The sequence below is a fragment of the Nanorana parkeri genome, unplaced genomic scaffold (assembly GCF_000935625.1).
Source record: "Nanorana parkeri isolate BGI_ZX_2015 unplaced genomic scaffold, ASM93562v1 scaffold260, whole genome shotgun sequence".
Taxonomy (NCBI): domain Eukaryota; kingdom Metazoa; phylum Chordata; class Amphibia; order Anura; family Dicroglossidae; genus Nanorana; species Nanorana parkeri.
The window spans coordinates 1,597,739-1,608,936 of NW_017306528.1; the positions used below are offsets into that span (position 1 = coordinate 1,597,739).

Below are 11,198 nucleotides of genomic sequence, written 5' to 3' on the forward strand. Positions count from 1 at the left end.
ACCCATATTATGTACAAAATTGGTTAGATGGAAAATGCTTTTTTGTCTTTTTTTATATATATATTTCAAGTTTTATGCAAACTGCTGAAAAACAAACAAAAACAAATCAGGATCAGTAACCAGACTGTCCTATATTCACCTTAGCCACATCCGGGAGCCTTTATTTATGTCATTATTTAAGTGGGTGCTTTCTTCATAAGGAAAGAACAGGCTTCTGATGCTGGCTACCATTTTTTTTCTTCTTCTTTTAACTTTAATTTCAATATAAATTTAGAGGCCAAAGATCATCTGAATGTATGCAAAAAAGTCAAAGCACAGTTCATTGGACATATAGCAAAGTGCATAGCAGAAACTAGGGTCAAGCCGGCCAATCTCACTAATAGAACTCGATAAACATTAGTTGCGCAGGTCATGCAAGTTCAGAAACGAACCCTTGCAGGAGCGAAGGGGTTAAACATGGCCTCGTTAAATGCAGGCACCTGTCTTCAGACATAACCTCTTCACTAGCGGTGGAGAGGCCTAGAAATGGATTCTAACAATCTCTAGTTATACAGCAAAGTCGGTCAATACGTTTCGCTGAAATGGTAGATCTCCAACTGTATAATCATGGGATTCGTATACAACCACAATCTTCTTTTTTTTTAGTTTTTAAGAAAAAATAGAATTACACTGAAAAGATGTTTTTCTCTCCTATCTATAGATCGCAGCTGTGAACTCTATTACAATATTAACTAAAGCAGTTGTTGAAGGTTACCATAAGCATAAAGTGCAGTCCAGCCTACTACTAAATAATGCGTCAAGCAGCAGCATTGTGTCAGTTATTACACTGATGAAGCTTATAGCAGTACATAGAACATGTCTAGGGGGGTAAAAGGGGGATAGAATCTTTTCTATTGCAAGGCTTCCCATTGTATCATTAAAGTCAAAGTGCTTACAGTAGTGGTAGTGTAAGATAGAAAAATAAAATGGCCCTGCAAAAAGCCACGACTAGTTTTCTTTGCGGTCACCCCCCCATTCCTCTGGAAGGTCATGACTAAAGTCGCCCATGCACAGCACGCGTTTTGCTAGCGATGCGACCACACTCAGCACCACTACTGATAATCAGGCATATTGGGCTCAGAGAAAAAAACAGCGTCAATAAACCTAAATGACAATAGTAACTGAAATCAGGGGCAAGGATCCCCAGAGCATAGTATTAAATCTTTGCAGGAGTTTAAAAGGATGGTGGATCTGTGGATCCGCCATCCACACTGTGGATTTGGCACTGGCAACAAAGAGCAGACGTTTCCTAAAATCTAACATGATCTGTCCATCTACGGCCAGCCTTGGCTAGGATTGAAAGACCACAAAAGCCTAATACTAATAACTGTGCAAGGGACGCCTACATGTTAGAAGGGCACGAGAAAGGACCGTGGATTGCATTATGGATCAAAGAAGCAGTGATCCACATGGAGGGAGAAAGGCTATGCCCAGTTTATACAATTTCCTTCTTACTTTCACAGCAGCTGCAGATGTGCACATGTAACAATTCATTAAGGTAACATTTATGTTCATAGATTGTATACTTTCATTATTTTTGTTTTTTAAAAATACAATAAAACCCAACAAACTTTGGAAATGATTTAACCAGCAAACCACCCACACCCCAAAGAGTTAAATTAAACATTCTTAGAAACCCCCCCCCAAAAAAAAAAACACAACACGGGGGATATAGTACTATACAAACAGGGAGGGACTTTTCCCCAGAAAGGTTCCCTATAATGTGAGTGTGCAAAAAAGAAGTGGGAGCATGTTTCATGACATTTCAAATGCCCTCTTTGTCCAGTGCATGAAGCCTACAATGGTTTATGGAACCAGCCATAACAACACACTTTAGATGTATGTGGCACTGGTTACACAACTGATTGAGCAAACCGCCTTGCTCCCAAGCAGGGTTTGCCATATGGCCGAATTGTTAGGCCACTCTAGAAGAGGAGAAGTTGAGATCGTTTCATAACACGGGGGGTTTTTGGATCTCCAATTGGAAGGAACTAATTTATCGTTTTGTGGAGGAAACATCATTGGGACCCCACCTCCCCATCCAAGACTGAACAATCTTAGCAACTCGGTATTACCGAAACAGACGTAAACCAAAATGGAAATCATTGGAAGTGGGCCATCTAGCCACTTCTCTGCACTTTGGAATAAGCACCCCTTAGAGCAGTGCTGACGATAACGTTTTGAACATGCATTGACAGCACTGAAACCACATCTTGTCTACCATGCCTTCGGTTCTACAAACCCCTCCTTTTCTTGGCTATGGAACACATTGCGCTGCAATATAGTCCATGTTTCAAGCTGTGCTGGGTTGTATTTTTTTTTTCTTTGCTGGATGCGCACTGGTTTCTTCAACTCTGATCCTGGTGTACCAAGGTGTTGGAGAAAAACAGAACATAGGCATGCACAAAAACGTAGGGCAAGCCAATACAGGTGAATCTGGTGTCAAAGAGTTGTGAGTGGAGAAATCTCATCCAGTGTATGGCAGCAGTGTCATCCGATCACACATGACAAACGTCGACATGGGGGGGATGGGGAGAGAGGATGGTAAAACAAGAGCAGAAATCTTCAAGCACCGGTCGGAATTCAAGTCCAGCCACAACATGCCCGTCAGCTAATCTAACAGTCCATGAGGTTACTCTTTAATATATAAAGTTCAGTGATAAATTCGGTTGCTCGGTATGAAAATCCAGTCCAGTTTTACATTGCCTGTAATTTATGATTCACACAGACGCAACCTAAAAGGGAAGCTGTGCGGGAGCTCACTCCCAGCCATTGTCTTTTATCATGTGAGCCAGTTCAATGATAAACTTTCCTTCCTTGTATTTTTGGCTGCTTTCAAAGGCATGTTCCTACGGGAAGCAAGAAGAGTGAACATTAGCGGGAAAAAAGTATAAGAATTTCCAAATGAGTCTGTCAAAATAAGAATCAGGGAGCTGCCAATGCTGACTTTTATTTAGAGGTACAAGTTCCAGGGATGTCATCCTTTTTTCTTCAGTACTTGGCAAGTCACTGGAACTTACAAGTAGCCGATAGCTTCCTTTTCTACCCGTTATCAGTTACATTGTTTCCTGCTATCTTTGAGGACTACAGAAATCACTCCACTCTTGTTATAGAGAAATGGAGGTGTTGTAGTCCTGTACTAAAGTAACAAAGCTACTTCTCAATAGATACAGTATGATGAGTGATAGTTGTCACCCTAGAACAATAAGTGTGTTCATGGCAGGATCACCCAGTGAAAATAACAGTGAAAGAAATATATAATAATGCGGTCACAACATCTAAAGACTGGTAAGCTAAATGTTAAAGTGTGGACTAAGTTGTGAAGATAGCAGTGTCTTGAATGTGAGTTGTAAGTATGTGGATGTATAATCATGTTGTTGTAAATTACACTATTAATTATGTGGTTGTAAATTATTATTGTTAATTGTCAAAAGAAAATTAAATAAAGAGGAATTAAAAAAACAAAGACTGGTAAGCTGCAATATATTCAATTTTCAGACTTGGGGTTAGATATGCTTTACAATTTCCTGTATGCTTTTAAATTGGGCTAAACGTCACCCCAATTTTTAACAAACAAATGCAATTAAAATGAGGTCATTGTGAATAGCCATTAATACAACTTCTCAGATTCAGTCACCTTCAGCAACGTTTAAAAAGGTAGCACATATCATAACCTGGGTGGCGTTTACACTACATAGCATAGCCTGAGCCGTAAAGCAATCCCCTTGCTGGCGCTCCCAGCATGCTTTGAGATCTGTTACATGAATCAGGTCTGACCCCCCATAATGAATAACAGCTATCATCAATAGTTATAACTAGGGATGTCCAGATACCAGTCCCGATTATTGGCATTTTCATGAGAACTACCAGGGTGGCAGCTGGTACCTGGCTCTGACCTATCAGTACTTGCAAAAATGGTATGGGTGCATCCCTTTATAAAAACAAAATCATACATTAAAACGGAGATGTACAAATCCCAGGAGCTCCTTACAAATGACAGCTGCCTCCTAACTTTTGAGTTTTTCCTCTAGTCTAGACTTGGAGCTGGAAAAGTATCTGTACTTGTACTTGTACCGAGTGCGGTACTTGGTATCGGTGCATCCCTAATTATAACTCTCTATATTCAGACTTTTCAAAGCAGGATGACCACACAGGAGCAATGAATCACTGCCGCAGCCCAGCATAGAGAAAAGTTGGCTTTGTACAGCTTTCTGGTATGCAATTCCAATTAGAATTTGCCTGCAGAGCTGAACCTAAAGAGACGTATTAAAAAGGTGCACCTAGCCCTTAAGCAAAAGCTGAAAACTCACTTTATATGCATCAAAACACAGCTTTTGTCTTTTTTTAATTTAAAGTCTCACTGAACTGAAACTCAGTAACAGCAGCACAGCAATGGCCCTGCTGATAGAAAAGAGGAACATTAACACTGGTCCAAATACTGGCTTTGTTGTTAAAGCCGTTTTGGTTAATACGTCTACGGTACACTTGCACGTCCCCTGGGAAGATTTGTGAACAGCACAATTGTGTTACCTTAACTTGGGAAAATTACATGATTAGGAAGTATTAAAAAAAAAAAGGTATACAACTCACGTATTTCCAGCCAAGTGTGGTTTTACAGTTCTCACAGTATATATCAGCAACGGCATGCAAACCAGTTAAAAGGACCCTCTCCTCTGCTGGACCACAACCGACATTTACCCTGCGGAACAGAAGCAGTCTCCAATAAACACCTCAGATCAAATCTAGAATGCTAAAAAGATTGAACGTTAGCGATAATATTCAAATTCGGTTAAAGATCTTTTCATTCTTTATTTGTTTAACCGCTTGAAGTCCGCGCTGCCAGGCCATTTTTCAGTATTCAGCGCTGCGGTACTTTGACTGATATTTATTCCGTCATGCAGCGCTGTACTGAAATGAATTTTATACCCTTTTTTGGGGACAGATAGAGCTTTATTTTGGTGGTATTTATTCACCACTGGGGGTTTTATTTTTTACTATAGTAAGGAAAAATTACTGAAAATTTTGAAAAAAAAAAAATAAGTTTTTTTACATTATGTTATAAAACATTTATTATTACCCAATTTTTTGGTAAAATATAAAAGACAGGGTCACGTCGGGTAAATAGACACCAAACATGTCAAGCTTAAAAATTGTGCGCACCCTTGAAAATCGCAAAAAAACTACCATACCCAAAAAGTTTTAAAAGCTTTTACTGCTCATCAGTTTAGTGTTATCAGTGATTGATGGCCCTAGAATTATTGTTCTCACTGTGACGTTCGCGGCGATATGTAACATGTGCGGCGTAATCGTCGTTTTCGCAGGTATGTGCACCTGGCGCATATTTGCATGCGTGTATGTATCAGTGGTGACTTTTTAAAAAATTTGTTTTTTTGTATTCTTTTTTATATGTAACTTAAAATTTTTTTGGGGGAAACTTTCATTTTTTTCCCCATTTGTTTTTTTTCATGTAACTTTATTGCCATCACATAGGGGGCTAAGAAACCCCCCTATGTGATAGCAAAATATGTGACAGGTCCTCTTTATGGAGACATCAGGGGTCTCCAAGACCCCTAATGTCACCTAGGACCCCCCTGAAGAAGCTGATGAAGCACAGATCTGCTTCATCAGCTTCTCTCCAGCGTCCGAAGCTGGAGAGTGACACGAGAATGCGGAAGCGATGTAATATACAACACTTCCGCATTCTGACACCGGAGAGGGGACCGGAGGGAGATCGTGTACCGACCTCCCTCTGATCCCCTGTCAGAGAGGCACTATGCTGGTCCCGGGCTCGCACCAAGCACAGCGGAGCCCGGGACCAGCATAACAACGAGAAGGGGGGCCGCGGAGGGAGGGGGTGTGGGGGACACACGGGCCGGCAGCTTATACAAGCGATCCACCGGCTCTATGCCGGCGGATCGCTTGTATGTTAACAGGCATCGCTGCTTGTTTTTAAAATTTTGTGTCTTCCCGCGCCTGAGTGGGAGGGGCTAACAGGCCGTATATACACAGCCTGTTACATCCAGGAAGCTCCCGGCCGGCTGTTTTTTTTACAACGGCCGGCCAGGAAGCGGTTAAGCCAAACATTTTTTACAACTGGTCTGAAAAGGGTTAATCCATGTAATCCATGTGGAATGAGGGCACAGCAATACCACTTAGCCAGATTCCAACATAATCTCTTGGTAAAAGTGAAAGAATACTAAAAGTGTTTCAGATTCTTTCCACTTTGGCCAGAGAAGGACACATACCTGGTGGACACACAGCCCTCTAGAAAGCCCTGTATTTAGAATGTACAGACAGATACAATCACGGCAGATGTGATCTGCACCAGGTGCTCCGGAGCAGCACAGCTACAACCTCGCTGCAGCATTCTTTCCAAGGGAACCTATTTATAGCCCACACTCTGGACAGCTACTCACAAGGTTATAAATAAGGATGTGACCTAGGTGAGAAGAGCTTTGCACTCCAAACCAAAATATGGTGTGATCCAGGATTTTAGTACAGACTCCCATGCTGGAAGAAGAGTTTTCTCAATTCACAGATATTAAAATGTTCACATTCCTGTTATGCAGAACGGTGAACAGCCTGAGCGGAAAGTACATTTGTGGAATTTTCTCAAAAGGCATCAAATATTGATCCACATATCCTTACCATTACTCAGGCTTCGCTCCCATACCGGTTATGAGGGTTTTTACATTATATTCAGGTCAAATCTGATGCAGACTGTGCCAAGCAGCAAACACAAGCTTTGAACGGCTAAAGTGTAATATGCCAAGAATGGTAAGGTTGGCTATAAACTGATCCCACCGCCCATCTAAAGTGATCATTTTCACCAACAGAGACTTTCATGTGTCCATGGGCTTTGAGCTTGTCATCAGTCTGGGACACTTCTAGGATCATTCAGAGTACACCGACAGGTGCATCTGACCCCTTTCTGACTCGCTTCAAGAGGATTTTTCCATTCCCACACAAGATTATGGTAATGCAAAACCCGCTTGAAGCAAGCAAGAAAAAAAAAATCAATTCAGAAGGTCAACAGCAGGTCACATCATGCACCTGTCAAAGTATTTTGAATGATCTCAGAAGTGTCTCAAACTGATACCATTGGCACAAGCCCAAAGCCTGTCGACACAGGCCCTAAATTGATGGAAAATCTCTCAGCAACCAGAGCAATCCTTCTCATGAGGGAATGAGTCACGTAAGAAGCTGGGGCAGGTCCTGATAGGATCATGACCTGAAAGTGGTCTTCCCACCTATTGTTCAAAGTGAGTTTGTCTATGGCCAGTCTAATCCAAAGTATTGAGTTAAAATGCAGAACTCTGATGTCTCATCTGATTGGTTGCTCTGGGTTACAATTCTTTGTATAATGTTACAGCTTTTCACCCCGCTACACTAAATAAGCCTAATAAAAGCAGGGTAGGATAGGATGCAGTCACTGTTCGGCTTAGAACTTTCCACCTGACTTTTTTTTCAAGCCGGGTGGTGCCATCAGGGCTGCCCACAGCTAGAATTTTGGCCGAAATTAGAGCTACCTTTACTTCCTAACTATAAAGAACATGAAGTCTAATGTTCCAACCACTTATACCCAATCCAGGGTCATTCTGGAATGAAATTTACCAGTTAGTATGTTTCTGGGTTGTCATAATAGTCAAGGAAAGCCACATCAAAACATTGAGGACCTACAAACTCCATGCAGATACTGTCCTGGGTCCAAAAATAATCCCAGAACCCTAGCAATGCAAGGCAACTGTGTGCTAACCAAAGAGCCACCTTGCTGCCGAATAAAGAAAGTGGGGAAACCTTACTACATGTGTACTATCTTTAACAGAGGTCTGAGCAGAATACCCATTCATATTGAAATTTCTGCATAGAACGGGCAGTATGGTGGGTAAGAGTTTGGCAATCCTGAGTCACAAGTTCACAGCACACCAGGGACACTATTTGCATTGAGTATGCATGTTCTGACCCTTTGCTTCCCGACGTTTTCCCCGGATACCCTTTTACCTCATGCAATCCAAACACACCCCTTTAGGTTCATTTGTCACCAAACTGGCCCTGTGTGCATGATTGAGAGTACTGCATTGAGGATATTACATTATAAGTTCCCCTGTAGGTAGGGTTACTATGAATGGCTCTGTGCGGGATACTTTATATAAACAAGGGAAATAAGTAAAACAGGGTTTCCTACTGTCTTTATAGAAAGTGTAAACCCATATTTTACGCAATACAAACACCACCATGTAAAAGGAAATCAGAAGGAAATACTTACACAGAGTTAAAGAGGTAGGCTCTCCCCTGGCTTCCCTGAAATGACTGCAGAGAGAAAACAAACAAAAAACTTTTAGTCACAGACAACAAGTAAAGTCATAATCACATTAAGAAGGGATGTTAATAAGGCTATTTAGAGATTATGGCATAACTTCTTTTACTGGTCATAATTCAGTTAAATATCTTCTTCTTCTATGACTAGCAGTGTGAAGGAGGCCTAATCCTCCAGGTGCAAACAGAATTCTTATTGGTCAAGTGTCATTCACTCATTAAAAACTTCAGAAGCAGAATGACAGCCTTCTACATGAATAGAAAGGCAAGGCAGCATTATGTGAATCAGGTTTCCTAACTGGGAAAAACATACCAAATACAGGAATCTGTTCCTAAATGCATTATAAACCGAAATGCACTGAGCTGCACAGGAAAATCAAACGCATGCAAAAATAAATAAATCTAAGCTGTTTCCATTACTACCTTGTATTACTAACATTTACTTTTTTTTCCATCAACAGGAATCTACAGTGTTTTGTATATACGGTCTGTAATTTACTATGTTTACACGTAAACATTTTTATTCTAACTTGTAATCAGATAAATATTAACGATTCCATGGATTTATTTACATCTTGAAGGCTGCACGTGGGAAGCTTAAAAGGCGACTGTTTTGGTTTTCAGCAGGGAAATGTACTGCTATGTTGGGAATAACTTGAATAGCCGGCAAAGAATTTACACGCACAGCTGAATTGATGCAGAAGAGAGAAAAACCCTCCTCTAGCAGATTTGTTCAGTGTGGGCAGATGGGGACAGTTTTCATTTATTTACAGCTATGATAACAGTCTCGGTGAGAAGAAGAAAAATGCCCCTGAAGGATCCCTTTAAGTTTTGGTCACATGACTAACCCATAGGGTTAGTTCACACCATATGCAGTGCGTTCTGGTACGATTCTGGCCGGAACGCACTGCATAGCATTGCGGCCGGCTCTCTTTTTTGCTGGGCAGGAGGGGACGTGGCGGGCCATTGAAGTGAATGGCACAATAGCCACGCCCTCTGGCCGCAAATTGATCACCCGCACAGGATCGCAAGGCACATTGTGCCTGCAGTGTGGTCCGGTGCGATCAAAATAGTGCTTGCAGCATCTTGATCGCACCACACCGGATCCGCACTGCAGGCACAATGTGCCTTGCGATCCCATGCAGGTGATCGCATTGCGGCCCCAGGGCGTTGCTACGGTGCCATTCACTTCAATGGCCCGCCACACCCCCTCCTGCCCGGCAAAAAAGGGAGCGATGCAGTGCGTTCCGTCCAGAATCGCACCGGAACGCACTGCATATGGTGTGAACTAACCCTTAGTTATTTATCTATTAATTGGAGCTAACTCCAGGAGTAGAACTAGAAGAGAAAGAGAAGTATCAAGACTGAGTAGATCTAGTAAGACATGAGCTTCCACCTTGATTGGTATAAAGTACAGTCCAATAGTAGCTGTGCACAATAATAATGCACTGTAATAATTATGTAATATGGATGGTAAAAAGAGGGGTGAGGCCTCTGTGAAGGCTGTCATCATTTACATGTGGCTAGTAAAACATCTTCACAAATTCTGTCACCAGTATTGGTCACAAGTCCCAAGTGCCAAAGTAGAAGGTCTATGAAAAGAACAGTGGTCATTTCCAACACAGGCCAATATTTCTGGGTCTCTCACATGGCCGGGATACCAAAACATACATATCATCTCCCCACCTACATTGGGGGGCAGAAAATGATTTTAGAAAACACTTCCAATGCTATTCCTGCTGCGATAGGAGGAAAAGTCACTTACCTTGGATATCAATTCATCATGATTGGCTAGGTGTGCTCTACAATGAATACAGCTGTAAGTTCTGTGACAATTTGGCAAGTAAGCCTGGAAAGTTTTGGATTTTGTCATTTTGACCATGTCTGTTGGTGGCTCCTCACTCAGCTCAGGGCTGGCACTGGAAGAATTACAACTTTGCTGCACTCGCTGACAGAAGAAACACTGGAAAATGCAAGCAAAAGCCGTTGTTGGTTTGGGGAGTGTGTGGCACTTCCCACACTGACGCCAGGGGAGAAAGTTAACCTGAGGGGGAAAAAAAGAAAACAAACATTGAGTGTGTGTGGGGAAAAAAAAAAAGAAGCACAGCCATAAATCAGGCAGGATTAGAACAGTGATTAAGTAAGCACACATATTGGTAGTAATCAATGTAGTTAATTTATCTCTATAATAATGACATGTGTACTCCTGTAAAACGGGTTCGATTCATCGGATAAAACAAATTAAATACAATCCTTAAATTTAAAATAAAATATACAAATGCAGCGTTATAAAAAAATGTTTACTTCAGAAAACTGCATGAACAATGTTTTGCAATCGCACTGCACTGGAACGCACAACATTGAGGTACCGTGGGTGCGAGGCACATTTGGGGTGCCATTGAAATGAATAGCACTGCAACATACCTCCTGCAGCAGAATTTGTCAGGCCGGAACCAAAAATGACTTTTTTCCCCACCTTTCATCATTTGTTTTTTAAATAATTGTATAGTAAGCACATGGCGCTTGAATAGCTTCAGCCAGGGAATGACAGCTGCCAGTGGCAAGATTCCGCAGACGGCAACTGAATGTAAATACAGCAAGTAGTGAGCCGGTGCAATAGCCAGCCTGCTATTGGCCATTTCAAATTGCAATAGCCAATAGCAGGCTGGCTATCTCACCCGCCCTCTGCTTGTTGTGCCCTCCTCCCAGCGTGGAGGAGAGAGCTAGGGGATCCAACCAACTAATCGATAAAAATAGTTGTCAACTATTCTCATTATCGATTAATTGGTTTCAGCGCTACTAGAAAGTTTAGGAAGAAATACTGCAGAAAATCAATTGTAGTG

General features: G+C 41.7%; 1 protein-coding gene across 1 annotated transcript; it reads right to left on the bottom strand.

Annotated features, from left to right (window-relative positions):
* Positions 1 to 2,368: 2,368 nt before the first annotated feature.
* Positions 2,369 to 10,399, bottom strand: LOC108787408 (protein yippee-like 1; the record flags this gene model as incomplete). The annotated part of the gene is made up of 4 exons (XM_018556953.1): positions 2,369 to 2,888; positions 4,630 to 4,738; positions 8,306 to 8,349; positions 10,121 to 10,399. Coding segments are annotated over 4 exons (522 nt in total), but the record flags the coding sequence as incomplete, so codon positions are not given.
* Positions 10,400 to 11,198: the final 799 nt, after the last annotated feature.